This window comes from Schistocerca americana, chromosome 1 (assembly GCF_021461395.2).
Source record: "Schistocerca americana isolate TAMUIC-IGC-003095 chromosome 1, iqSchAmer2.1, whole genome shotgun sequence".
Taxonomy (NCBI): domain Eukaryota; kingdom Metazoa; phylum Arthropoda; class Insecta; order Orthoptera; family Acrididae; genus Schistocerca; species Schistocerca americana.
Window position 1 is genome coordinate 814,854,784 of NC_060119.1, and position 27,135 is coordinate 814,881,918.

At 45.9% G+C, this 27,135-nt stretch overlaps 1 protein-coding gene across 1 annotated transcript in view; it reads left to right on the forward strand.

The window, feature by feature from the left end:
* Window positions 1-21,661, forward strand: part of LOC124594361 (glutamate-gated chloride channel-like) — a 187,913-nt gene extending 166,252 nt beyond the window's left edge. Inside the window, exons 8-10 of the mRNA XM_047132732.1 lie at window positions 168-305; window positions 7,478-7,620; window positions 21,443-21,661. Of these exons, the coding sequence (XP_046988688.1) occupies window positions 168-305; window positions 7,478-7,620; window positions 21,443-21,661 (500 nt within the window). The remainder of the gene's footprint in view (window positions 1-167; window positions 306-7,477; window positions 7,621-21,442) is intronic.
* The last annotated feature ends 5,474 nt before the right edge of the window (window positions 21,662-27,135 follow it).

Below are 27,135 nucleotides of genomic sequence, written 5' to 3' on the forward strand. Positions count from 1 at the left end.
CTGAATAGATGAGAAACTTCTCAAGTGGACAGGTTGGCTGCAATAGGCCAGTGAGAATGCGGTGCCGGTTAGCGCATTTTGAAACGTGAGTTGTAAACGCTAGTGTAGGCTGTATTTGGTGCAGAGAAACCACTGTAGCTGCGTTGTGACGTTGTGTGCCTTGGCAGACGGGTACACGGAGGAGGACCTGCGGCTGTCGTGGAGCGACCGTGACGAGGTGCACTTCGTGAAGCAGCACAGCTCCGCCGGGCTGTTCTCCATCGCCAGCCTGCAGACCGCCGACTGCACCGCCAGGGCGCGCGGAGGTGAGTCAGCGCCCACTCCACTGCTCTGCTCTGGCGTGGCCGTCGTCTGCAACATCGCCTGACTAATTTGTAACTAGCCAAAATGTACACAGGGATTATAAACGGCTACAACTGTCTAATGCATAGCGATACATCGGTAAGAGTTCCAGACAATGTGAAAGAAGGTTGAATTTTTTAATGTTCTTTATAATTGGTAACATGGACAACATCGAAGTGATAACCGATTTGACGCTGCATATGCTGAAGTACACAGTTGCTGTTGTTGTTGTTGTTGTTGTTGTTGTTGTTGTGGTCTTCAGTCATGAGACTGGTTTGATGCAGCTCACCATGCTACTCTATCCTGTACCAGCTTCTTCATCTCCCAGTACCTACTGCAAACTACATCCTTCTGTATCTGTTTAGTGTATTCATCTCTTGGTCTCCCTCTACGATTTTTACCCTCCACACTGCCCTACAATACTAAACTGGTGATCCCTTGATGCCTCAGAACATGTCCTACCAACTGATCCCTTCTTCTAGTCAAGTTGTGCCACAAACTTCTCTTCTCCCCAATCCTATTCAATACCTCCTCATTAGTTATATGAGCTACGCATCTAATCTTCAGCATACTTCTGTAGCACAACAAATGGAAAGCTTCTATTCTCTTCTTGTCCAAACTAGTTATTGTCCATGTTTCACTTCCATACATGGCTACACTCCATACAAATACTTTCAGAAACGGCTTCCTGACACTTAAATCAATACTCGATGTTAACAAATTTCTCTTCTTCAGAAACGTTTTCCTTGCCATTTACAGTCTACATTTTATGTGAAGCACACTATATGATCTAAAGTATCGGAATACCACCACGCAGTGCGGAATTGACAACTACACCCATGCTCAAAAATTAAGGATAATGCTGATACATGGTGAAATAATGCTCTAGTGGGCTATTTGCGGTTTTAAAACACCTCGGGGTATGACCATGCGGTGCATTTGACCTGCGGTCGTCGCACGGTGGCGCTGGCAGCAGTCCACATGCGCAGAGGTGTGTTGGTGCATGTCAGAGTACGGTGCAGCGAGTAAGTCTCCAGACGTTTTCAGACCTGCTAATGGCGACTGTGTGTTGAAAATGCCTCGAAGAACACATGTTGAGGACGTTATGAGGGGTAGAATACTAGGGCGACTGGAGGCTGGTCAAACACAGCAGGTCATAGCACGGGCCCTCCGTGTGTCACAAAGTGTGATCTCAAGATTATGGCAACGATTCCAGCAGGCAGCAAACGTTTGCAGGCGCTACAGTACGGGACTCCCCAGTGTACAACACCACAAGAAGACCGATATCTTACCATCAGTGCCCGCAGACGGCCACGGAGTACTGCAGGTAGCCTTGCTCGGGACCTTACCACAGCCACTGGAACGGTTGTCTCGAGACACACAGTCTACAGACGACCTAACAGACATGGTTTATTCGCCTGGAGACCTGAAAGGTGCATTCCACTTATCCCTGGTCACAGAAGAGCCCGTAAAGCATGGTGACAAAAACACAGTACATGGTCATTGGAACACTGGTTCCAGGTTATGTTCACGGACGAGTCCAGGTATAGTCTGAACAGTGATTCGAGACGGGTTTTCATCTAGCGTAAACCAGGAACCAGATACCAACCCCTTAATGTCCTTGAAAGGGACCTGTATGGAGGTCGTGGTTTGCTGGTGTGGGGTATAATTAGGATTGGTGCACGTACACCCCTGCATGTCTTTGACAGTGGAACTGTAACAGGTCAGGTGTATTGGGACGTCATTTTGCAACAGTACGTCCGCCTTTTCAGGGGTGCAGTGGGTCCCGCTTTCCTCCTGGTGGATGATAACGCACAGCCCCACCGAGCTGCCATCGTGGAGGAGTACCTTGAAACAGAAGATATCAGGCGAATGGAGCGGCCTGCCTGTTCTCAAGACGTAAACCCCATCGAGAACGTCTGGGATGCTCTCGATCGACGTATCGCTGCAGGTCTTCAATCCCCTAGGACACTTCAGGAGCTCCGACAGGCACTGCTGCAAGAGTGGGAGGCTATACCTCAGCAGCTGCTCGACCACCTGATCCAGAGTATGCCAACCCGTTGTGCGCCTGTGTACGCGTGCATGGTGATCAAATACCATATTGATGTCGGGGTACATGCGCAGGAAACAGTGGCGTTTTGTAGCACATGTGTTTCGGGACGGTCTTCTCAACTTATCACCGATACCGTGGACTTACAGATCTGCGTCGTGTGCGTTCCCTATGTGCCTATGCTATTAGCGCCAGTTTTGTGTAGTGCCACATTGTGTGGCACCACATTCTGCAATTATCCTCAGTTTATGAGCATGAAATTTCACGAGATGCGGGCCCGCAAATGACGCGGGTAGTACTGTTCTCAGTGGAAAAGCTGTGACAGCAGAATAGGTCGGCCAGGACAGCTCAGTGACTTCGAACGTGGACTAGTTCAAATGGTTCAAATGGCTCTGAGCACTATGGGACTTAACACCTGAGGTCATCAGCCCCCTAGAACTTAGAACTACTTAAACTAATTAACCTAAGGACATCACAAACATCTATGCCCGAGGCAGGATTCGATCCTGCGACCGTAGCGGTCGCGCGGTTCCAAACTGAAGCCCCTAGAACCGCTCGGCCACACCAGCCGGCCCGTGGACTAGTCATTGGAAGTCACTTGAGTAAGAAATCACTGGAGTAATAAATCTGTTAGGGACTTTTCAACTCTTCTAAAGCTGACCTAGTCGACCGTTGGTGATTTGACTATGAAATGGAAACGCAAGGGAACAATCACAGCTAAAACAAGACCACGCAGACTTCATGTACAGACGAGGACGTCTAATATCACGGAGGGAGGTTGTAAAACACAGCGTGAAAACGGCGGAAGCAGTTAATCGTGAGTTCCAAGTTGCTGCCAGCAGTCCAGAGACCACAGTGACTGTTCATTGTCGAGCAGTTCCTCATAAGCCAAATATCTCTCTACTCAATGCTAAGCGAGGAAGCGACGCTTGAAGCGGTGTAAAAAGCGACGGCACTGGACAGTGAATGCCTGGAAAGAGTGATTTGCTCTGGTGGCTTACGCTGTACCTTCCGACAATCCGATGGAAGGGTTTAGGTTCGATAATTGCCTGGATAATGTAGCCTGCCCGACGTGTAGTGCCAACAATTAATGACGCAGGAGGTGGGTGAGGTGCCCTTATTTCACTTAGGAAAACGGTTTTTGCGGAAGTATATGAACGCAGTTTACAACACTGTGTATTGCGTACAGTAGGGGAACAGTTCGGAGGCAATGATCATCACAATGCAGGCGGTCGTAAAGCAGCATCCGTGATGAAATGGTTTGTAGACAACAACAGTGCTGAAATGTTCTGGTCTGTCCAGAGTCCCAACCTGAACCCAATGGAAAACCTCTGGGAAGAGTTAGAACGTCGACTTCGCTCCATGACGTATTTCCAACATCATTGCCTTCTCTTGTTTCGGCTCTGGACCGCCATTCTCCACAGACATTCAGACACCTCTTTTAAAGTGTCCACAGCAGAGTTTAAAGCGTCATAAAGATGAAGGTTGGACACGCTCTATATTAATGTCAACTAATGGACGTCCGGATAAGATAGTGTATACGTGGAGTCATCCACACGAACATATTAAGCTGCCTTTTCACGATCACGTTTTACGACCTTGTTGTCCGCAATAGTGTTGTCGTCAGCATTACTTCAAAGTAACAGCAATATACGGCAATATTTCGGTATTTCTCGGCGCTATTGCTGCTGGAGAAAAGTGTTGCTGGTAATTGCTAAGGTATAGCATATTGCTAAGGTAAGGACGGACATATTTCGTGTGGCCATGCCATATTTATCAGTGTCCTTGTCTCTATAATTATATGCTCCCCTCTCACTCTTATCACTGTGTCTCGTTTCTGAGTGGTGAAACAACATTATTTCGACACTGCAGTGCCTTGTTGCTCGTAAGTACGATGCACTGCGGCAATTACAGCCGTTATGAAATACATGTAATGTATTCGCAGTTGCGAATATGGGCAACCGTCAGCTGTAAAATGGGATGACGACGTGAAACTATGTGCTGGACCGGGCCTCCAACCCGGTTTTCCCGCTTATCGCGAGCGGTAGTGTTACCATTAGGCTATCCGAGCACGCTTCACGGCCAGGCCCAAACTTTCATATGTCGTCAGCTATGTGTCTACAACGGGCATTCGTACATCTATTATGTATATTCCCATACTTGGAAAATATATTAGTTGAAATTGCCCGGTGTCGGGGGATAAGTTGGAAGTTGGAAGTTAGGGCGTGGCTATGAAACGTGTTTGGATAGCCTAATGGTAAAGCGACCTCTCGGGTTCGATTCCCGGTACACCAGAAATTTTCGCTGTTATTCCCTTATACAGCTGATGGTTGTCCATATTCTCAAGTGCGAATACATTTCCTATATAGCTAACATTATTTCCCTTCAGCTCGAAATTTGACTTACGTGGAGGCCATCTATTTGTTCGACGTGTATGAAAATCCAGAAGTGATCAAGCGACAGAAACATGAAATTCATGAATGTGATTTGCACATCTGTGGCAGGAGCTACGGAACGTCGAAAGTAATGCATACAAAGACCGTAATTTCAAAAAGGGCGTCCTCGCTGCCACCGTCGTAGCAAAGAATCTGCAGCGGTGAGCCGTAATTGTATTCTACATACCTTCTTAAGACTTCTAAACATTCTTAAGTCCTATCACTTGTGCTTTCGTGGTTAATGGGCTTCATCTCGTCAACTGTCCTTTTGTTGATTACGATCTTTGAATACATTACTTTTGTCGTCCCATAACACTGGTCGTAGATGTATTGCATTTACAAAAATCATTCTCTTTCTGTACGGGTGAATTACAACAAAATATTGACCTATAATTTTGATTTTTATAGCAAATTACTTTAATTAATTCCTTCAACCCTTCCTCTAACGCGAAATTTGTGATAGTTGCCAACAGCTACTATACCAAAAGGCTTTTAACTTTTAATTGGTTTTCGATCACATTTCCTCTTAATTTGATTTAACTTACCGATAATGTGTGTGTAGCAGAGTAACAATGCAACTCATAGATTATCAGCTACAGCACTGAGTAGGTTTTCCAGATTGGATCACTTTTAAATCTGAAGAGAACATTTGTACCGAGATACGCGACCATGATGTACACTGGAACATACAAACATTTGAAATAACGTTACTTTTTCGGGGTAATTTCTGTGAGTTCGGAGAAGACTGCAGAACAAAACTATCATTTCAAAATGGAATAAAAATATGTATAAAGCTTCTATTGCAGGGTTGGCTAAAGCCAAAAGCCTGAGAAGTGTTCCAAGGTACAATGCTTTCGCCTACATCAAACTTCTGTGTGAATCAGCAGCAGCCAAAACCCTCAGGATCTCTGTCAGTCTGATTGTGAGCTGGTATACAGTCTTTCCTATTGGTACTGTCCTTGTGAGTTCTTGGATCAATTCATTTTACGATCTACTCAAAATGTATTCAGCATCAGTTCTCCAGTTGAAGATTCGGAAGCAGTTCACGTTCTTAAAAAAGAACGCACCCACAGTGCCCGAGGTCTCTTTTTCTCGCTAAGTTTTCAACTAGCGAAACACAAAAGCAGGAGAGCCGCAATCACTTCTAGTTGTTCGCTTTCGCGGCCCGCGTAGATACTTCTGGCGCGGAAATGTATTGCCGCAAACATTCCCGGGCTATTGTAAGCGGTAGTTTTGCCGAGCATATGGCTGCAATTCACCTGGTCGGGATTGTTGCCGAGCAATAGTGACTGCCTATATTCTCGAGAACGAGCAGATCCTTGTGAATTTACCATCCCAAATACCCATTTGGAGCCCTCGAATTGTGTCAGGTTCGGAGATCTAGGTGACAAACAGTGGATTGCAATGTCTTCATGTCACGTACGGCCTATATAACCATTTGGAAGGTGTTAATTTACTTGCGATAGGTGTGATTCACTGTGCTTACGCGGCGATCGTACTTTTAAACTTTCTTTTAGATTCTATGTAATTCTTATCGATGTGTCACTACGTATCAAATACTTATAGTAATTTGAATTTCTTATGTTCATTCTAAACTGACCTTCGTAACGTAGGTACCTCGAATAAAAGACTTTGTCCAGCGGTTGTAAGAAAGCACAACTCATACCCGCCTGAAATAAGGACAGCAGAAGAGAGTCACAGAACCAAAGTCCATCAGTTTTACAATCCTAGATCATATTCTGGACTGAAATTAAATAGGACAGATAAAAAATTGCGGTTTGCATGAAACGAGAGTGGTAGGAATTTATCTACATCTACATACACACTCCGAAATCCACCATACGGTGCGTGGAGGAGGGTACCTCGTACCACAACTAGCATTTTCTCTCCCTGTTCCACTCCCAAACAGAACGAGGGAAAATGACTGCCTATATGCCTCTGTACGAGCCCTAATCTCTCTTATCTTATCTTTGTGGTCTTTCCGCGAAATATAAGTTCGCGGCAGTAAAATTGTACTGCAGTCAGCCTCAAATGCTGGTTCTCTAATTTCCTCAGATGCGATTCACGATAAGAACACCACCTTTCCTCCAGAGACTCCCACCCGAGTTCCTGAAGCATTTCCGTAACACTCGCGTGATGATCAAACCTACCAGTAACAAATCTAGCAGCTCGCCTCTGAATAGCTTCTATGTCCTCTCTCAATCCGACCTGATAGGGATCCCAAACGCTCGAGCATTACTCAAGAATAGGTCGTATTAGTGTTTTATAAGCGGTCTCCTTTAGAAATGAACCACATCTTCCCAAAATTCTACCAATGAACGGAAGACGACTATCCGCCTTCCCCACAACTGCCATTACATGCTTGTCCCACTTCATATCGCTCTGCGATGTTACGCCCAAATATTAAATCGACGTGACTGTATCAAGCGCTACACTACTAATGGAGTATTCAAAAATTACGGGATTCTTTTTCCTATTCATCTGCATTAATTTACATTTATCTAAACTGAATCACCCTGTAAGCAAGCGAATTCCAAGGCCTCCTGTTTCTGCAAATAGACAGCTGCGCGCAAGAGAGTACTCAGTACTGTAAATGCAGTGTTTTGAGGTTTTGGCTGGAGAGCGGAGCGCCGAGTGTGTGTGTGCGCAGCGGCGACGAGCTGCCTGCGGGCGGCGGTGCGGCTGTGGCGGGACCCGCGGCCGGCGCTGCTGCGCGCCTACCTGCCGAGCGCGCTGCTGGTGGCAGCGTCGTGGGCCGCCTTCTGGATGCGCCGGCGCTGGGGCCGCGTCGCCGCCGCCGCCCTCGCCGCCGCCGGCGTCGCCTACGTGACGTCGCCGCCGCTGGCCGCGCTGCCGCCGCTGCCCTACTCGCCCGCGCTGCGGGTCTGGCGCGACGCCTGCCTCGGCTTCCTCGCCTGCGCCGTCCTCCAGGTGCGCAGCGGCCGCCTCCCTGCAGTCGCTGGCGTGGTCTTGTACTTCCCTATGGTTCTGCTTGTGCCGTGCCTGTTCTACACTACTGGCCATTAAAATTGATACACCACGAAGATGACGGGCTACAGACGCGAAATTTAATCGAAAGGAAGAAGAAGCTGTGATATGCAAATGATTAGCTTTTCGGATCATTCACACAAGGGTGGCGCCGGTGGCGACACCTACAACGTGCACACATGAGGAAAGATTCCAACCGATTTCTCATACACTAACAGCAGTTGACCTGCGTTGCCTGGTGAAACGTTGTTGTGATGCCTCGAGTAAGGAGGAGAAATGCGTTCCATCACGTTTCCGACTTTGACAAAGGTCGGATTGTAACCTATCGTGATTGCGGTTTATTGTATCGCGACATTGCTGCTCGCGTTGGTCGAGATCCACTGACTGTTAGCACAATATGGAATCGGTGGGTTCAAGAGTGTAATACGGAACGCCGTGCTGGATCCCAACGGTCTCGTATCACTGGCAGTCGAGATGACAGGCGTCTTATCCGCATGGCTGTAACGGATCGTGCCGCCACGTCTCGATCCCTGAGTCAACAGATGGGGACGTTTGCAAGACAACAACCATCTGCACCAACAGTTCGACGACGTTTGCAGCAGCATAGACTCTCAGCCCGGAGACCATGGCTGCGGTTACCATTGACGCTGCATCACAGACAGGAGCGCCTGCGATGGTGTGACTAAGCCCTTCCACTAGGGCGATGACCTTGGAGAGCCTGTCCTCTGACTGATGGATTTTGTGTGCAGTGTCACTAATAACAGCCCAGATGTGAGGTTTCATGGAAAAGGAGATGACCTGGAGGATTTCATGCATGTCCTCCCAAAAGGAAGCATCAGACTCCACCACTGGGGGGATGGTACTGGGTGGGCTGCTTGCCCCTGCTGCTGGCTGGGGCAGGTGTAGTAGTAGGCAGAGTGGGGGTAGGGGCAGAGGGCCGGGATCCAGCCACAGGTCGACTGGAGGGGGTGCAGCTGGGTCCTAAAGTCGGTGAGCATGGAAGCCATCATGGAAGACAGACAATGAGGAGGAGACCAGGCTGCATCAGCAAAGGATGTCACGGGAGTCTGGGCAGAAAGGGGCACAGGAGTCACAGAACCATCCAGTGCGTGGTACCCGAGCGGCTGCTGAGAGTGGTGCATCAGGCTGGCTCCACAAAACAGGATAGTTGGTTGTGTCCCATTGCGGTGGGGGAGGTCGATTTGTTCTTGGTTTCTTTTTGGGAGGACGAGAAGACTTCAGTACCTTCTGGTAAACAGGACACCCCCTCCAGGATGCCATGTTGTGGGGATCGTGAGCCGTGCCCAAACCCCTGGCGCAGGTAGGTTTCTCTGAAGTGGGGAGTGTGCAGTTCTCCACTAAATGTGGGCCGGCACACTTAAAACACCGCAATGGCAGGGAGCAGTAATTCCCAGTATGTCGTAAACTTCGGCATTTGCGACAGATGACTGGCCTATTGCGACCCTCGTACGATTCAATCCGGGCTTTCGTGTACAGAAGTTACCGGATTTGGTAGATCCGCTCTATGTCCTTCCTGCAGGAAAGGGAGACGACATGGGTGATGCAGGGGATCAACACCCGGGCCTCAGGATCCCTCTTGTTGTACTGGTGGACCAAAAGATCTTCGAAATGGAGCTGAAGCAGTTCCTCCTTGACCTCCTCTGCCATAACCTCTGGTGGCAAGTCCTTGATGACGTTTTTGGTTCGGCGATTACCCGACGTCTGGTGGGTAAAGTAAGGCATCACCTTTGATTTGAATCGAGAATGGTAAGATATTCGTCCCTACTGTCAAGCAGGTATTTCACATGATGGTAAACAGCTCGCAATTGGCCGAAAATGAGCCGCTGGAGCTCAGTGTTCAGTTTTGTATAATTAGTGACATTATATACCACAATGGAGGGTATCTTCTCTTTCTTCAGAGGGCTTGACAGTGTCTCTTGAGAAGGAGGGTCTGGAACATGAGCCATTTCCTCATTCACAGAACCGTCCGGTGCGGCGTCCCACGGGTGTGGCAGGTATCGGAACACAGTCCACTGTCACCACAGCCCATGTTGGCGGAGGAGTGTCTGGAGCAACGGCCAAAGGACTTTCCGACTGGGTCAGGGTGTCCAGAAGACTCGCCACGGTGGCGGGACAGCGTAGGAAGAGGTGCACTCATAGGTACAACCCGGTGGTGGTCAGACACAGCCGAGGCGTTCGCCTCCTCACTACGAGAAAGATCTATTATTAAGCCGTCACGTGAGTCGTCAGACGACGACGACACGGAAGAACGGACCCTGACACGGGACGGTGGACAGTCGTCACGGTGATCGGTTCCAGTGCCGGTGGTCCACCGGCGATTTGTGGCGGTTGGCGAGATTAAAGCGATCCTTCGCCCACTGCGAGGTGGGCGGAACATCAGGCGCGACGAGAAGCCGGGATGAGCGGCGTTTCCGACGCGATGTACCCCGAGGGGCGGCGGTGGGAGTGTCGGAGGGCCGCGAAGGCTGCTCTGCGGACCCCTCCATGGTAGACATGGGTCCGCCTGATATAGCTAGGGGCCCGGCACGAGAGGACTACGCACTCCAAAACTTCCCAGCTAATCTGGGGCAAAAATTACGAAAGTACCAACGCCGAAAAGGCAGGTATTCAACGCTGATATGCGGTGAAAACTACAACGATACGACACGGAACCGCACTCGTATAAGAAAACACTTTCAGGGATCCAGCCTGAAGCACAATGAAGAGACCTGATGCAGTCATGGTATTTATAGCGAATTCCGCGCATGCGAATCGTACTGACGGTTTACGGCGCATGTGTTAGGAGGTCACATGCGCGAGGCGGCCAAGTTGTGTGTGAAGTAAGAGCATTGTAATCACTTAGTATCGACTGAGCATGTCGATTCCATTGTGACCGCATGATTTTAATAGTCGGATTCCAATTTTTATCCAGCTGAAAGCCGTTATCACGATTCCTTAAATTATCAGCAAGACGTATATCCACGGATTCTTTAATTACTGAGTCCCAGAAGCTGGACCCGGTGCTAAAATTTTGGTATTATTGTATTCCATTGAATGTCCCATGGAAATGCGACGTTCTGCTACTGCTGATTTTAAAGGTTGCCGCAGACGCGTGTGTCTTTCGTGTTCTACACAGCGCTCCTGGACCATTCGTGTCGTCTGACCTATATATGCAGAGCCGCACTCACAGGGAATTTTATAAACACCCGCCTTCCTCAATTGTAAATCATCTTTAACTGATCCGACTAAGGCCCTGATCTTTGCTGGTGAACGGAAGATGACATTAATGTTATTCTTCCTAAGCAGTCTGCCTGTTTTGGAAGACACGTTCCCGGCATATGGAAGGCACGCAGTTGATTTATAGTCGTCTTCAGTCTCCTTAGAGCGCTGCTTCCTGTTATTATAATTGTGCATGGCCTTGCGTGTTTGACGCGAAGTATAGCCATTCTCTTTAGAAACCTTCTCCAGCTGCACTGATTCTTCGTGAAGGCTATCAGCATCCGATCCTACATGCGCTCGATGAACTAAAGTACTAAGAACACCGGCGGTTTGTGCGGGGTGATGGCAGCTGGTCGCCTGAAGATACAGATCTGTATCTGTGGGTTTCCTATACAGCGAATGTCCCAAAGACCCATCATTCTTACGGCGTACTAACACGTCTAGAAAGGGTAAAGTCCCATCTTTCTCAATCTCCATAGTAAATTTGATGTTCTCATGTAAAAAGTTGAAATGACAAAGGAATTTTTCCAGTTCTTGTCTGCCATGAAAACCGTAGGCTTTAAGACGGCAGATTCAAGAGCTTTCTCCTCAGAGTCTTCCAAAAAAAGATTGGCCACCACAGGGGACAAGGGACTTCCCAAGGCGACACCGTCAGTTCGTTCAAAAACTTCTTTATTAATTAAAAAATAAGTCGAGGAGAAAGTATGTTCAACCAAAGCCGTCAAATCATCACTGAACAAGTTACCAATAAGATGTAGTGAGTCAAATAAAGGCACTTTCGTAGAAAGACCACATCGAAGCTAATCCGAGCTGCTCAGATTAACAGTCTTCAAAAGATTGATAAAGTCCTTGGAATTACGTATATTGTGGCAGCACTTACCCACATACGGCTTAGTAAGGAGGCCAGACGTTTGGCAGTCGAATAAGTAGAAGCACCAGTATTACTTACTATCAATCGTAGTGGGACGCCATCCTTGTGAATCTTGGACAGCCCATACAGTCTTAGTGGAACAGCATTGAGTGGTCTAAGCCTCCTGATAATGTGTTTAGGTAAAAAAGTATCGTTCAAAAGAGTAGCAGTCTTTCTGGATACACGGTTTCTTGGGTTCTTAGCGATTTTGCGGTACATAGAATCACTTACTTGACTATATATCTTCTCGTTGTAGGCTTCCCTTGTCAAAAGGACCGTAGCATTACCCTTATCAGCAGGAAGCACGACCGTACCAATATGTTTCACTTCCACGTAAAGCTACAATCCGCACAGATACTTCCTAGAAAGGCTTTCTTACACATAATATACAGTGTTACCGCATTATTGAAAAACTTTTTTTTTTGCTGCTGATAGTCTTCTCGTCTTTACTTCAGTTACCGTTATTAATTTTACTGCCCAAATATCAAAACTCTTCTACTATTTTCAGTGTCTCTTAGTCTAATTCCTTCAGCGTGACCTAGGAGGGATTTACAATAAGCAATGCAACAGATCCTTTTCGCGCACAGTTCCGGTTGAAAAAATACGGAATTTGTTGTGGAACATCGTGGAATATTCCTGCTTCAGGCCCCATAGCATTCAAAGTGCTGTGTTCAAAGCAGAGAGCTGTCACTGAGTTTCTTTTGGAGGAAAACCAGAGCATTTCAAATATTCATAGGCGCTTGCAGAATGTTTAGGAGACCTGGTAGTCACAAAAGCACGAAGAGTCGTTGGGCAAGACGCCAGTCATCATCGCAACAAGGTGGAGCAACCCTGTACAATCTCCCGCTTGCCAGTCGGGCACACACGGCTGTGACTCCTGCAATTTTGGAACGTGTGGACACTCTCATTCAAGGTAATCGACGGATCAGAAGCAAACACCTTGCTGCTCAACGGGAAGTCTCTGTTGACACACTTGTCCACCAGTTGGAGTACTGAAAGGTGTTTGCGCGCTGGGTGCCTCACCGCCTAACAGAAGACCATAAAGACCAACCAGGGACCATCCGTAGTGAATTCCTTGTGCGTTACGAAGCTGATTGTGACACTTTTTTTTGTCGGACACCGTGACAAACGATGAAACGTGGGTCACCGCTTCTAACGCGAAACAAAACGTCAATTTATGAAGTGGCGCCACATCACCTCTCCTCCGAAGAAGTACTTCGAAGCCACACCCTCAGCCAGTAAGATCATGGCGACGGTCTTCTGCGACCCTGGGGGGGGGGGGGGGCGATTTCTATTTGATGTCCTCCCTCACGCTACGAGCATCAACTCTGAGGTGCACTGTGCTACCCTCAGGAAACTGAAGGAACGACTTCAGCTTATTCGTCGCCACCAAAATGCAAACGAGCTTCTCCTTCTCCATGACAACCTAAGACCTCACACAAGCCTGCGCATCCGACAGGAGCTAACAGAACACCATTGGATTGTTCTTCCTCATTCGCTCTACCTTGTACCTCGTACCTTCCGACTGCCATCTGTTCGGCCCAATCAAGTTTGCCCTCTGCGGGAAGCAATATGTGGATGATGGGTAACTTACTGATGCAGCAAGACGTTGACTCCGGTGTCGACAGTAGAATGGTACCAAGCCAGCATACAGGACCTCCCATTAAAGTGACCTAAGGCAGTCGCACTGAATGGAGATTCTGTTCAAAAATAGTGTTTTCTAGCCAAAAGAGTGGGGATTAACTTGATGTATTGGAATCTTGTATAAAACCAAACTGCTTTCGCAAAAAAATACGTTACATTACTTACCGAACCCCCCTCGTAGACACAATAATCGTTGACTAACTTCAATTGTGAGGTTTAAATGATTACAGAACTACACAAATGGCTCCCAGTGTAGGGCTCAACACAACCATCACTATAGATGTGGTGTTCAAAGTGGGTCGTGACTAAAATCAGTTACAAGCTGAATGGAGGTAGTATTGATGTTTTCTAATTATTCCTAAACTTTTTTAAGCAAACTGACGAGCGCAGCCTGAGGTGTGTGGCACGCAGGTGCTGGTGGTGGCGTACCTGGCGTACGACCAGCGGTGCCGGCGGCGGGCGCGGCTGGCGGACCCGGAGGCGGCGAGGCAGCAGCAGCAGCAGCAGGAGGCGGCGCCCAGCCAGGCGGCCGACTCCAACTCCTCCTTCGGCATGGTTAGTGTTATTAACTTGCTTTTACTGTTATACACTGACGGGACAATGAGTCGTGCGACCCCTCCGATCGCTGTTCTAAGTTTAGGAACTCAACACCTCAACCCATCAAAAGCTGAACGGAGTGCAACACCCCGGTCGGCTTCTTTATCTAAATAACTATCTCAGTACAGGCGTCGTCCAAGTGTTTATCTCAGTCCATCTCCTTCTGCCAATCTTGTCTCCTCTTCACTCTCTTTATCCTATCCTCCACCATCTACCTCTGCCCATTTCCTTCCCCCTCTCTCTGTCCATCTCCTCCTCCCCTCTTTCTCTCTTCATCTTCTCTTCCCTTTCTCTGTTTGTTTCCTCCTTCCCACCTCTCTGCCCATTACTTACTCAGTCCATTTACTCCTCCCCCATGTCTTTAATGCTCCTTATTTCCTTCCACTGTCCATCTCCTCCTCTTCCCTTTCTCTTTCCATTCCCCCCTCCCCTCATTGTGTTCATTTCCTCCTCCCCCACATCCGTGACCATGTACTCCTCCGCCTCTCTGCTTGTGCATCTCCTTCTCCCCCCCCCCCCCCCTTCTGTGTCTCTGTTATCACCCCTACCCCAATGAGAGGTTGCTTGTTCTTCCGCCCACAGCATTTCCTTCCAGATAGTAATATATGTGCGACGTTTAGCAGATATCGATCAAGGGGTTAAGGAGCAGCTTTTTAGATCTGCCAGAGTATACACACGCCACATATATTTCACGTATTTCAGACATAATTGTACACATATTCCACGTGTAGCTGTAATGAATTTCGTCCTGAAGTTTCGATTTCACGCAGTTTAACATCTGTGACGTCATATCTCCTGAACAAAGTCTAGTACAATGACATAATTTTGCAGGTACGTTCAGTGATACATGTGACTACTGCCTGAAAAATGTGTCGTGTCTTTACTAGTAGTAAAGAAGTAATAAATTAAAACGTCATGCCTGATGCTGCAGTTTTACTGCATAATGAATGAAACTGTAGAAACCGATAAACCTCTTGCATTTCATCATTTTAGGGGGTGGGGGGAGGCGGAGGTATCAGCAAGAAAGTGTTTCCGAAATGTGTTGCAAGTCAATATGTGCACTCATTCTCAAATATTGAATGAATAAAGTCTGTGAATTCGTGCGTTGTGAGCGACGCTACTTTTTCACCCCATCACCCCTGTTTTATAGGTAAGGTGGTTCTTACCTCCGCCCGTCCCCCTCCCCAACTCCCCACAGCGATTCTCGCCAGACATTAAATGACATGTGCACCTAGATTGGTTGAAATCGGTCTAGTGGTTTAGGAGGAGATGTGCATCATACATACAAGCCTGCATACGTACATCCATTTTTATACCATGTGCGGATTTTTATCCAGTTCTTCAAAGGTTGGGTCGAGAATTTATGCCTTTCGCAACGTTGCGTGCTCAGTGCCAATTAATGTGGCAGAAAAATGAGAAGATTTATTGCGATGACACAAACCAAAGACCCTTACTTGCAAACTTATTATTTTAAAAAAATATGCACTGCATGACAAAAAAGTGAGACATCCAGAAGATATAGTCGGATTTCGTTGTAATTGTATAAAGGGACACAGCACTGGGGACACAGCACTGGTGGGTACACAAATTAATAGAATTTTAACTCTCTGTAACATGTACAATGGCCACCAGAGTGGATTAGTGTTGGTCGGGTTTAGCGTTGTTCCAGTCCTGGCAGGGAATATAAGGGACGTGAAACGCGTTATATGTTGAGTGATCACTCTGAAGGATGCCACGTACTCGTTGAGACAGCGTTATCGACATCTGACGAGTTACAAGGGAGTCTTGTTGTCGGTCATCATTTGGCCATCTGGTCGAATCGTGTAAATTCAGGTACGTAGGGCATTTGGATGTGACCGTGGTTCAAATGGCTCTAAGCACTAAGGGACTTAACATCTGAGGTCATCAGTCCCAAAGACTTATACCTACTTAAACCTAACTAAGCTAAGGACATCACACACCTCCATGCCCGAGGCAGGATTCGAACCTGAGACCGTAGCAGCAGCGCGGTTCCGGACTGAAACGCCTAGAACCGCTCGGCCACAGCGGCCGGCGGATGTGACCACGTCCCAATGCTGGACTGCTTATGAACATGAAGGCACGCGTACTCGTCGCCAAACTTCCGCTTGACCACATCTGGCCACTGCAAGGGATGACCACCGTATTGAGCACCAAGCACACCATAGCCCCTCCGCATCTCTGCCTGCCACCCGAGAATAAGTAGTGGAATCCCTGTAACATCCTCTGTCATTCCTCAACTTTAGTCAAAGATTAGCAGAAACCGGACTAGAGAATTAACGTTCAGTGCATAGACTGCCGTAAAACCACAACACCAACACCTGTGTTTGGAATGGTGCAGCGATCAGGAAACATGGACTGATTCTTCACTACTTGCCGTGACTATCGTCTGCAAGTATGTGACGACCTGGGCAAAGATCCCATTCTTCCAGTGTTTAGAAGAGGCACAGAAGTGCCACTCCTGGCTTCGAATATGACTTCAGGTCACGGCTGGTAGTGACTGAGGGAACTCTAACAGTACAGCGGTACGTCACGGACATCCTGTGTCCTCAGGTGTTACCTCTCACTGTGATAAAATCATGGTGCTATTTTTCAACAGGACAGTGCTCTTCCACACGCCATGTGTCTCTGTGAATTGTCCGTGTGATACTGAGTTACTCCTGCGATCTGTAAGATCCCCAGATCTGTCCCCGAGTAGAGAATGTGAAGGAGCAGCTCGGATGTAAGCTCCGCCCCAGTGCCATTGTATAGGATTTTGAACCAGTTACAACATCTGTGGGCCAGCTTGGCTCAAGTGAGGACAAAAAGGCATTATGACACCTTCCTAACTGAATCAGTGTGTACATCCAGGCCAAATATGGTGCAACGTCACATTGACAAGTGGGCTCTCACTGTCAAGTTCATTGCAAATTTGACTCTATTTTGCAATCATATACACTGTTAACCTGCGGGAGTTTCAGTTCACTTCCTCCTCTCTTTCTTTGTACTTTAGTTTTGTTCTCAGGCAATGTATATGAGTGCCTAACAGGTTATCAAAGCAGTCAGTATTGCTTTTGATCCAATAGAAGCTAGAAGCATAAATTCCTCCTTTCCACCCACCCCCCTCCACCCCCCTCCACCCCCACCTCTCTCTCTCTCTCTCTCTCACACACACACACACACACACACACACACACACACACACACACACACACACACCTTCTTGAAAAGTCACTTTCTGTCTATCGACGTGACGAGGGTACACCAACTTACAGCTGAAAGAAAACAGCAATCAAAGCAGTTCGTAGAATCTGGTAGCCCTGCGTAACAAGACAAAGTCCATTTCATCTGCAGTAAAGCTACGACGAGTATCTTTTAGGATCTTAAATGGATAATCATAATAATAATTATTATTTTTATTTATTAGCTTACAAGAAGTAAATCAATAATTTGCTAATACCAAAGAAACCTTGCTGAACACTTTGATATAAACAATACGCGAGTAGTGTCCTGGATTAAAAAAAAAATACTTCAGCAACGCTAAAAGTGAGATGTCCTAACGCACGTGTGCTGGAACATTCAAATTGCTCTCCAGATCTGTCACCATCTATTGTTACATCCATACTGCTTTGTGACTGGAAAATTTTTCAGTTCAAGGACTAGGTGATGCTAAAAGCAGATCTCGGTGAACCTTCCAGAATAAGGCTCCAGGGATGAAATCTGATCACTGACAAAAGATTGGACAAGTCGATTGTCCTAAAAGGGGACGTCGGTAAGTAAGTGTGATTTTTATCTATGAACCAGTGTCCCACTTCCAGGCCGAGAACTTCACCCCTTGCCCCTGTGGTCTTTCGCAAAATAATTTCTAACACTTAAATTTATATTCGATATTTTCAGATTTCTTTTTTTTAGAAACGCTTTCCTTGCTATTGTCAGTCTGCATTTTACGTCCATTTTACCTCTGCCATCGTTAGTTATTTTTCAACACAAATAACAAAACTCATTTACTAATTTTAATGCTTATTTTATAATACAATTCACTCAGAAAAAAGTCGCCTGATACAATTCGATTTCGCTCCATTGCCTTTCTTTTCATTTTATTTTTCTCATAACCTCATTTCGATACACTATCTAGTTTTCATTCAGTGTAACTAATCTTAAGCCCTTTGCCGTATGTGCCGTGTGCCGTGTGTCATCGGCAAACCTCAAAATTTTTATTTCTTCTCCTAGAACTTAAGGTAAAATAGTTATTTTGTTATATTTAGTGTGTGTCTGATGTCTTAACACACGCCCCATCATCCTGTCCCTTCTTCTTGTCAGAGTTTTTAATATCCTTTGAAGGCCACCGTACATTCGTCAACTGCTAAAACAGAAGATGGCTTTACAAAGTTTATTTGATATTGCATTGATGACAGGTCGAATTTTGTGTAACTTGTCATAACCTGGTTTTCCTTTTTTTGACACACATGCTGTTGTCATTGGAATGCAGATTCTCAACATTTTTTTGTATCAAAGCTTTGTCATGACTGGTGAGATAGCAGTTACTCCAAGAATAGGATCACTGCTCCAATAATTTCCGAGCTGTGGTAGCTGACGAACACCCATCAAAATGAGCATTCTCAAATAAGCTTTTAGCTCAGGAACAGCAATGTCCTGCCAGTTGGAAGATACTTAAGTTGTTTTCTTCCCTGACTTCACAACACATCTTTCCTGCCTTGCATGTAAGTTCGTCTGATTGCAAATATGAAGCAACAGCTCTTCTGAAAATATAGACTCGAAATATTTTATTCCTTTATCAGACATTGAGAAATTTGAAATATTTTCTGCGCTTTCTTCTAATGTCAGTGGAAGATTTTCAAAATAAGAAATATTCTCATTCCACATTTTATCACTAGAAGAAAATGTTGCAGTAGCTGTTTCTGGGGTTGAATAAGATACACTTGACTGACAAGGAGACATGTTTCCAATTTCACTAGTGACTATTGTGAAATAGAAACAGTTGTCTTCATTTGAAACAATAAGTTATCACTATTTTCGTTCAAAATCTGTGAAGTTTTCGCGACTTAAAATCATCATCAGAGTGAGCATCAATATCTGAATCTTTTGCATCTTCTGGTAACGCGCACAAAATTCTGAAAACCTCTTCTGGCGTCAGTCCAGGCATTCTAAACAATAAGAAACAAACAATAACAACGATGCCGATTGCACAGCCATATGCATTGCACTTAACACAAGTTCAGTGGGAAGAATCGTTCCCACTAACTTGCCTTGTAATATTTGTGTAATTTCCACACAAATCCAGCAAAAATACACGAATACTATCTCCCTCGTAAATATAAAAGTAGATAAATACAACACTTCAAATACAAATAAAAATAAGTCACTTCACACGCAAAAGGAAAGCACACTATACAAAAAACGCTGTAGCGGTCGAAACAGCGGCTGGTTTTCACGCGGGAACTGCGCTTCTCCATTGATTGACTGACAAGGTAGGAATACAACCGCTTTTGCGCACCCATTGACAATCTACATGTAGTTAGCACACTCTAACAGAGATGGCAGCAAAATTAGAAGTGGGAACACGGATTACCACCGAACTTTATTACAGCGAAAACCAATAAGTGCGAACTATAATTCCCACTGGTCACTAGAGGGATAAATCAGCTTGTATCTGGAGCTAGTTATTTTCTATCAGGTTTAGGAGTTCCATTGATATATCATCTGGTCCGTATGATATCCTGCACATGTTAGTGCGTATTCCATTTTCCCTTTTCGTAATGAGTCTACCAATTACATAAAAACGTAATTTAGGTGTAAAAAATACTGTTTTGTACAAAAGGTTACTACAGTACAGGCCATTAAAATTGCTACACCACGAAGATGATGTGCTACAGACACGAAATTTAACCGACAGGAAGAAGATGCTGTGATATGCAAATGATTAGCTTTTCAGAGCATTCACACAAGGTTGGCGCCGGTGGCGACACCTACAATGTGCTGACATGAGCAAAGTTTCCAACCGATTTCTCATACACAAACAGCAGCTGACCGGCGTTGCCTGGTGAAACGTTGTTGTTATGCCTCGTGTAAGGAGGAGAAATGCGTACCATCACGTTTACGACTTTGATAAAGGTCGGATTGTAGCCTATCGCGATTGCAGTTTATCGTATCGCGACATTGCTGCTCGCGTTGGTCGAGATCGAATGACAGTTAGCAGAATATGGAATCGGTGGATTCAGGAGGGTAATACGTAACGCCGTGCTGGATCCCAACGGCGTCGTATCACTAGCAGTCGAGATGACAGGCATCTTATCCGCATGGCTGTAACGGATCGTGCAGCCACGTCTCGCTACTTCAGTCAACAGATGGGGACATTTGCAAGACAACAGCCATCTGCACGAACAGTTCGACGACATTTGCAGCAGCATCGACTATCAGCTCGGAGACCATGGCTGCGGTTACCCTTGACGCTGCATCACAGACAGGAGCGCCTGCGATGGTGTACTCAACGACGAACCTGGCTGCACGAATGGCAAAACGTCATTTTTTCGGATCAATCCAGGTTTTGTTTACAGCATCATGATGATTGCATCCGTGTTTGGCGACATCGCGGTGAACGCACATTGGAAACGTGTATTCGTCATCGCCATACTGGCATATCACCCGGGGTGATGGCATGGGGTGCCATTGGTTACACGTCTCGGTCACCTCTTGTTGGCATTGACGGCATTTCGATCCCTGCGAAACCCTGCATTTCAGCAGGATAGTGCACGACCGCATGTTGCAGGTCCTGTGCGGGCCTTTCTGGATACAGAAAATGTTCGACTGCTGCCCTGGCCAGCACGTTGTCCAGATCTCTCACCAACTGAAAACGTCTGGTCAATGGTGGCCGAGCAACTGGCTCTTCACAATACGCCAGTCACTACCCTTGATGAACTGTGGTATTGTGTTGAAGCTGCATGGGCAGCTGTAGCTGAACACGCCATCCAAGCTCTGTTTGACTCAATGCCCAGGCGTATTAAGGCCGTTATTATGGCCAGAGGTGGTTGTTCTGGGTACTGATTTCTCAGGATCTACGCACCCAAATTGCGTGAAAATGTAATCACATGTCAGTTCTCGTATAACATATTTTTGTCCAATGAATACCCGTTTATTGTCTGCATTTCTTCTTGGTGTAGCAATGTTAATGGCCAGTAGTGTAGTTGAAGTTTGAACTGCGTTGGTCCGCTACATGTGTCGTGGTTCGGCGGCTGCCTGCAGAAGCTGCTGTCGCAGGCGGCGGGCGCGGCGCGCGCCCCCTCGGCGGACGAGGCGGAGGCGGAGGCCGAGGGAGAGGAGAGCCGCTCGGAGGGCGGCTGGCTGCGCGCCTGGCTGGGCTCCCCGGCGGTCGGCGGCCGCCTCGACATCGTCTGCCGCGCCGGCTTCCCTGCCGCCTTCGCGCTCTTCAACCTCACCTACTGGGCCTCCGTGCTCAACTAGCCGCGCCGCGCGTCGCCGCGCTCCCCCGCGCGGCGATCCTTCCTACCACGCACGTCTCTCACCGTACACGGCGAATCCGAACTCTACCAGACCTTGTTCAGGGCTTTTTTCTGAGTATTTTGGTACAAGTGACCCGCAGCCTCCACCTAATCGTTATAGAGTACTTTGTAACCATCAGTTACTCGCTTTCGTATCCCGATGATCTTTCTTTCTCTGAAAGTGTCTTCTCAAAAGCGAAAGCAGACCTCTTACTTCAACTATCTTCAATTCTAACATGTGACTATCCAACTTCTCTTAGGGGCCCACCTACAGATGCAAACGTATTGTGGTTTCCGTCACTGCGGTGACAGCTCAGTGAGCGTCGTCGTGCCGCTCTTCCACCACATTCAGCGAACGCATACGCGAGTCGGGTATCTCCAAGCTCTTCAACAATACATCGGTCCATACTGCTGTACATCAAAGTTGACATACAACTAACACAGCCGGAAGAGCAAATCGTGAAACACAACGGAGCAGTACTGAAAGCGAGCGTGAGCGTCAAAGTGAAATGGGCATTACTATTGCCAATAGTAAGTACCGTGAGTGAATGGAACAAGTACGTTTCCAAACATGCCGTCGACATTTGCACTGTTGCGCAGATTCTTTCAGCACAGTAAAGATACAGAGATAAAAACGAGCAAGAAATGAAACGAAATACAATTACTGGAGACCGCGGATCCTTTATACCAAAATACTCAAAAAATGTTTTTGAACAACCTTTGAAATGTTATCGGTGGAGTACACGTTCATTCTTGGAACCTCCATAACTAAGCTCGTAGGGTAAACAATTAGTCATCCGTCGTTTTGAAGCAGACAGTAATTTCATGAATCTAAGGAACACGCAGCGGAATATACCGGCTTGCAGTGTGCAGACCAATGTTCAGTAAGTCTCCACCGGTAGCAGAGAGCAGTGCCCTTTTCCCTTTCCTAGTATGCCGTAGACAGAGGACTGATAAAGAAGGAATTATATTATGGTGCCGTTGCTTTCGTACGAAATGGCAGCTATCCCTTATGTTTAAAGCAATTTATTCGTCTCACTACAAACAACTGTCAAATCATTCCATTTGTTGTAGAGAAGACATGATAAAATTTACGATGAAACATTTTTAGAAGAAATACAGGTAAAAAAGGTTTACATAACGTTATATACACTACTGTTTGGAAAAAGTGAAACACGAAGACCGAGAAATGTGATCACAATGGCCTTTACTTCACAGACTAGCGACATGACACTGCAAAAATGATCATCATTAGGGACCTGCACATGCACTGTGACTGTAGAAGTCCAGTACGGAGTAGCGCCACAATGTGCGACAATCAGAGCAGCTAGAAGTTGTGGTATGGAATCAAAGAGTTCCTGAATTTGCTGCTCGGGAATACTCTGCCACACAGTTTGTAGCCACAGCCACAAAGCGTCAACTGTGGTTGCAGGAGCACCTGAAGGAACAAGCTGTCGACCGACCGTACGTCCGACATGTTCTATGGGTGACATGTTACGTGAAAGGGCAGGCCAGGGAAGGAGTGGTACGTGTCCTTCTCCAAAGAAGACTTACACATCGCTCGCCACATGCGGCCAGGCTTTATCCTGCTGAAATATGGCATGTGTGACAGCCTGCACGACGAGCAGTCCTTGGGGCTGTAAAAGCTCCTGATGTAGTGGTAACTGTTCAAATTGCGCTCAAGACGTAGGAGTTGCGATAGCGTCAATGGCGCCACAAACCATCACACTTGCCGTTTGTCTGCTATGCCGCTCAAGAATACAGTCTGCCCGATTACGTTCACCATGGCGGCATCGAACGCATATTTAGGACAAGTTGAAGCGGGACTCATCCAGAAACCGCTACATTTTTCAACTCAGCATTTCAGTGTTCGTTCACATTCCCATTGCACTGTGTTGTTGGTGGATTCTGGTCAACGGAAGCCGACGCAACGGTATGTGGTGCCATCAGTCCAACCTGCAGAAGACAGCATCGAACTGCCACCGCAGACATGTCCGTTCTCGTTGCAGCTCTCCATCATAGTGCCGAACAGCGTCGACAAAGCTGTTCTGTCAATTACGGCCACGTGGACAAGATGGCATTCATCTCGCACTCTGATCACACTGTGTTCATCAGTTCCCTGTCGGCGCTGCATATGGCGTTCTTCTCTCCAATGGTTCTACATACGCCTCACGGTAGCGCGCCCCGTACAGGCGGCAGTGTCACGGAACGACAGATCTGCCTCCCAGAGACCAATCATTCTGCCCATTCGATCGTACTCACAAGCCGATATTCCACCCTGTGATGTCAGCAAGGCATAGTGGCACGTCTTTACTGGTTTAAACTTCGTATGACGCATCCATACAAACTGAACTTTGCGTAACACAGGCCTCCTCAGACCTTCGACCATAAATATAATAGACTGGCCCTGACGTCATTTTCTTGGCTCCAACATCTGTGGGCTAAAGTCACGTGAATGTTGTCAAAACATGGTTGTTTCGTGTTGCGCTTATGGCTGTACTCAGCGTTTTGTCGGGGGAAATGGCATTACATTTCACGTGTAAGTGTTTCTATGAGAGTGCTGATGCGTTTTTTGAAATCTGCTGAAGTGACTTTTATATGTTTTTTACACTTGAAATAGAGTATCACGTAAATTAAAGTGTTGAAAATGATGCCTGTAAAGTCAGACTCATATTACATTTTGGAAAGTATCTGTGATAATTCGGTTACAGAAGTAAGTATAACTGTTTCTCGTTCCTATTAATAGGTTCCCTAAGGCAGCTTTGGATACAGGCCCTGAAACGGAAAAACTTTAAGCCATCTGCACATACGCGCCTTTTTGTATATACAGTGAGATTATAATAAGATAAGAGCACCTATAGTCGACACAGGAAGAGAATTTTTTTCTACCTTCTAATACTATTAAATAAATGTTGGCTCCAAAATTATTTTCTGAAACTTCAAAGTCTCACCTTTCATCTAAAATATCATTTTTTTTAAGTGATAGTTTAAACTTTTGTAAAAATAGTAGGAACTGAACCTTTGAAGTGCACCTAACATTGATACTCTAAAAAGGACCTGCTCCTAAAGTCGACAATTTTGTCACCTATAGTTGACATAATTCCCATATCCCATTTTCTTTTATAAGTGACTAGAGCTCAAAACGCGGCGAATCCAAAGTTTAAAGTTTTGACACGAGCCCACTATTGCTGTTTAAAATAATTTTAACGACATTTTACTTTAATTGATAGTTTACAGTAATTTCGTTCCGCTGCCACCAGAGGGGCGTTCGATGTATTTCTTAGATTTTATAAATAGTATTGTGAACAAATCCGGGTCAAATGTAGTTCTGACATAATTTATCGTAAATAAAAAAGTTATTTTTGTTGGAAGCGTTTGGCAGTCAATTGAGAAATGTGGGTAAAATACGATACAAACATAGGATGGCAGACCGCTGATTTGAAATCCCGCCACGTTTTGCCAACAGTCACGTGGTTTATGTTGGAGCCACACCAGCCCTATAGCTTCTGCACAGCAAGGCCAGTCTACTGGTATTTATGGTCGAAGCCTCAGACACACAAAAGAGGGCGCTGTTTGGCCTACATGCACACCACTTGAATGCCGCTGTTCTACCTGTCCTCTTAAAGTGGAGTGTTACACTTCCGAGTATTTCACTTTTTACAAACAGTAGTGTGCGTATTCCTCTGATTCAGCTACACAATACTCATTGTATTTCTCAAGATGCAAAAATCTGTGAAATTGTCCACTATAAATTCTTCAACAGAAAACATCACTTTTTCCTTTTGAAGAATTAAGTGAAACCTTTTTAGTGAACCAAGCTTCATTGTAAATACATTGCTGCATTTTAGTTCAGTATAAATTCCTAACACCCTGTGCTCTGGTGTTTGAGCATAGAGTTTTAAACAGTGTGTCGAAACATTAAAATTCACTCCGCACGATATGCTGTGTTGTGCTGCAATTGGAAATTTATAAATATGTTTTTCTTTGTGTGTGTGTGTGTGTGTGTGTGTGTGTGTGTGTGTGTGTGTCCGCTCGCTGTCCCACGAGTTCACCAACAGCAACACACGTCATGATCTGCAAGGACTTTACCGCAAAATTGCTACTGTATGAATTATGTGCTGCTTCATATTCACTGTAGAGCTACGGTCATATGTTGCTGCGTATGAAATTTAGCTAAGATAATGAATTTTTCTTTAGACTAGGGTGGAGATTTCTATGTGTCACAAGTCTAGAGAAAATTGATCTGCAGCATACTAATTTGCAAGCGCGCTGCACCAGCGATAAAGCCAGAGTGAAATACCCACAACATTACTTGTATTTCATAAATGATTTCAGATATCGAAATGAAATGTTGGAAACTGATAGTACGCAAAGAGGAGCGTATTTTGCTGTATGGTTATTATGCAAAACGTCGTTATCTACCGTGTAATTCCACAAACTACAGAGTTTTTCGATGAAAGAAAGTAATTTTTTAGGGTCATCAATAGATGGTGAAACGAGAAACACTTTGGGTTTTGGAGCAACACAAGTGAAGACATCACACTTTTATTTTGTACCGAGGATACGCTTTTCATAAGCTATGGAGCTTACTTTTTCTCATTTCTTCATTTAATAAACTTAAAAAACCAATGTTTCAGAACTCTCTTAGAACCGCATCTGCACAACATGTTCGTGTGGTCACACTATGTAAACGTCTCTGTGTTTTGGTAAAAGAAGCAAATTTTAATCTGACAACAAGAGAAATGTGTAGGTTTTACTCAAAATTCACCACTCATGATGCTTCTCTGAACGTTACAAATGGTTAACAGAACAGGCGAAAATAAATTCCTGCATTTTCAGTGGAATTCTTTTTAGATACTAACCAAAGCAAAGGTGACAGCTCTTTTTAAATGGTCACCATTGAAGTGTGGGCGTGGAGGGGCTCCACTTAATATTTACAAAAAATGTGAGCATTTTTAAGTTTCAGATTAGAACGGTACTTCCCCTCTGGCGCTCTACATTTACCCTACAGTGCCTGCCCGTAACCCCCACCACAACCGTTCTCCCTATGCATGCCTGCATACCAACGAGCCACGTTATTCTAAACCGACTTCTTTCTACTAATCTGATCGTTCTAGATCTCAGGCTCTGTTCGACCAGAACGTGTTTATACATTTTATATGTACCAAGTAAAGAAATTAAAAGTAGACCTTAATACCTTCCCTAGCAACATCCATTGGGCACTGTTAAAAGTTGACATAAAAAACTGATGTACAAGTAATAGACTTCGCTCTACATGACTGCTGCGTGGCAAATATTCTGACAAAAATGGCTGCTCCACCTCTGTGTGACAGGTGATACAACATATTTCCCTTCCATGGTGGGAACAACTTACAATACTGCCAAAGTAAGAATTTCCTACATGCCATTACTCTTAAGAAATTACAGACTAGATGC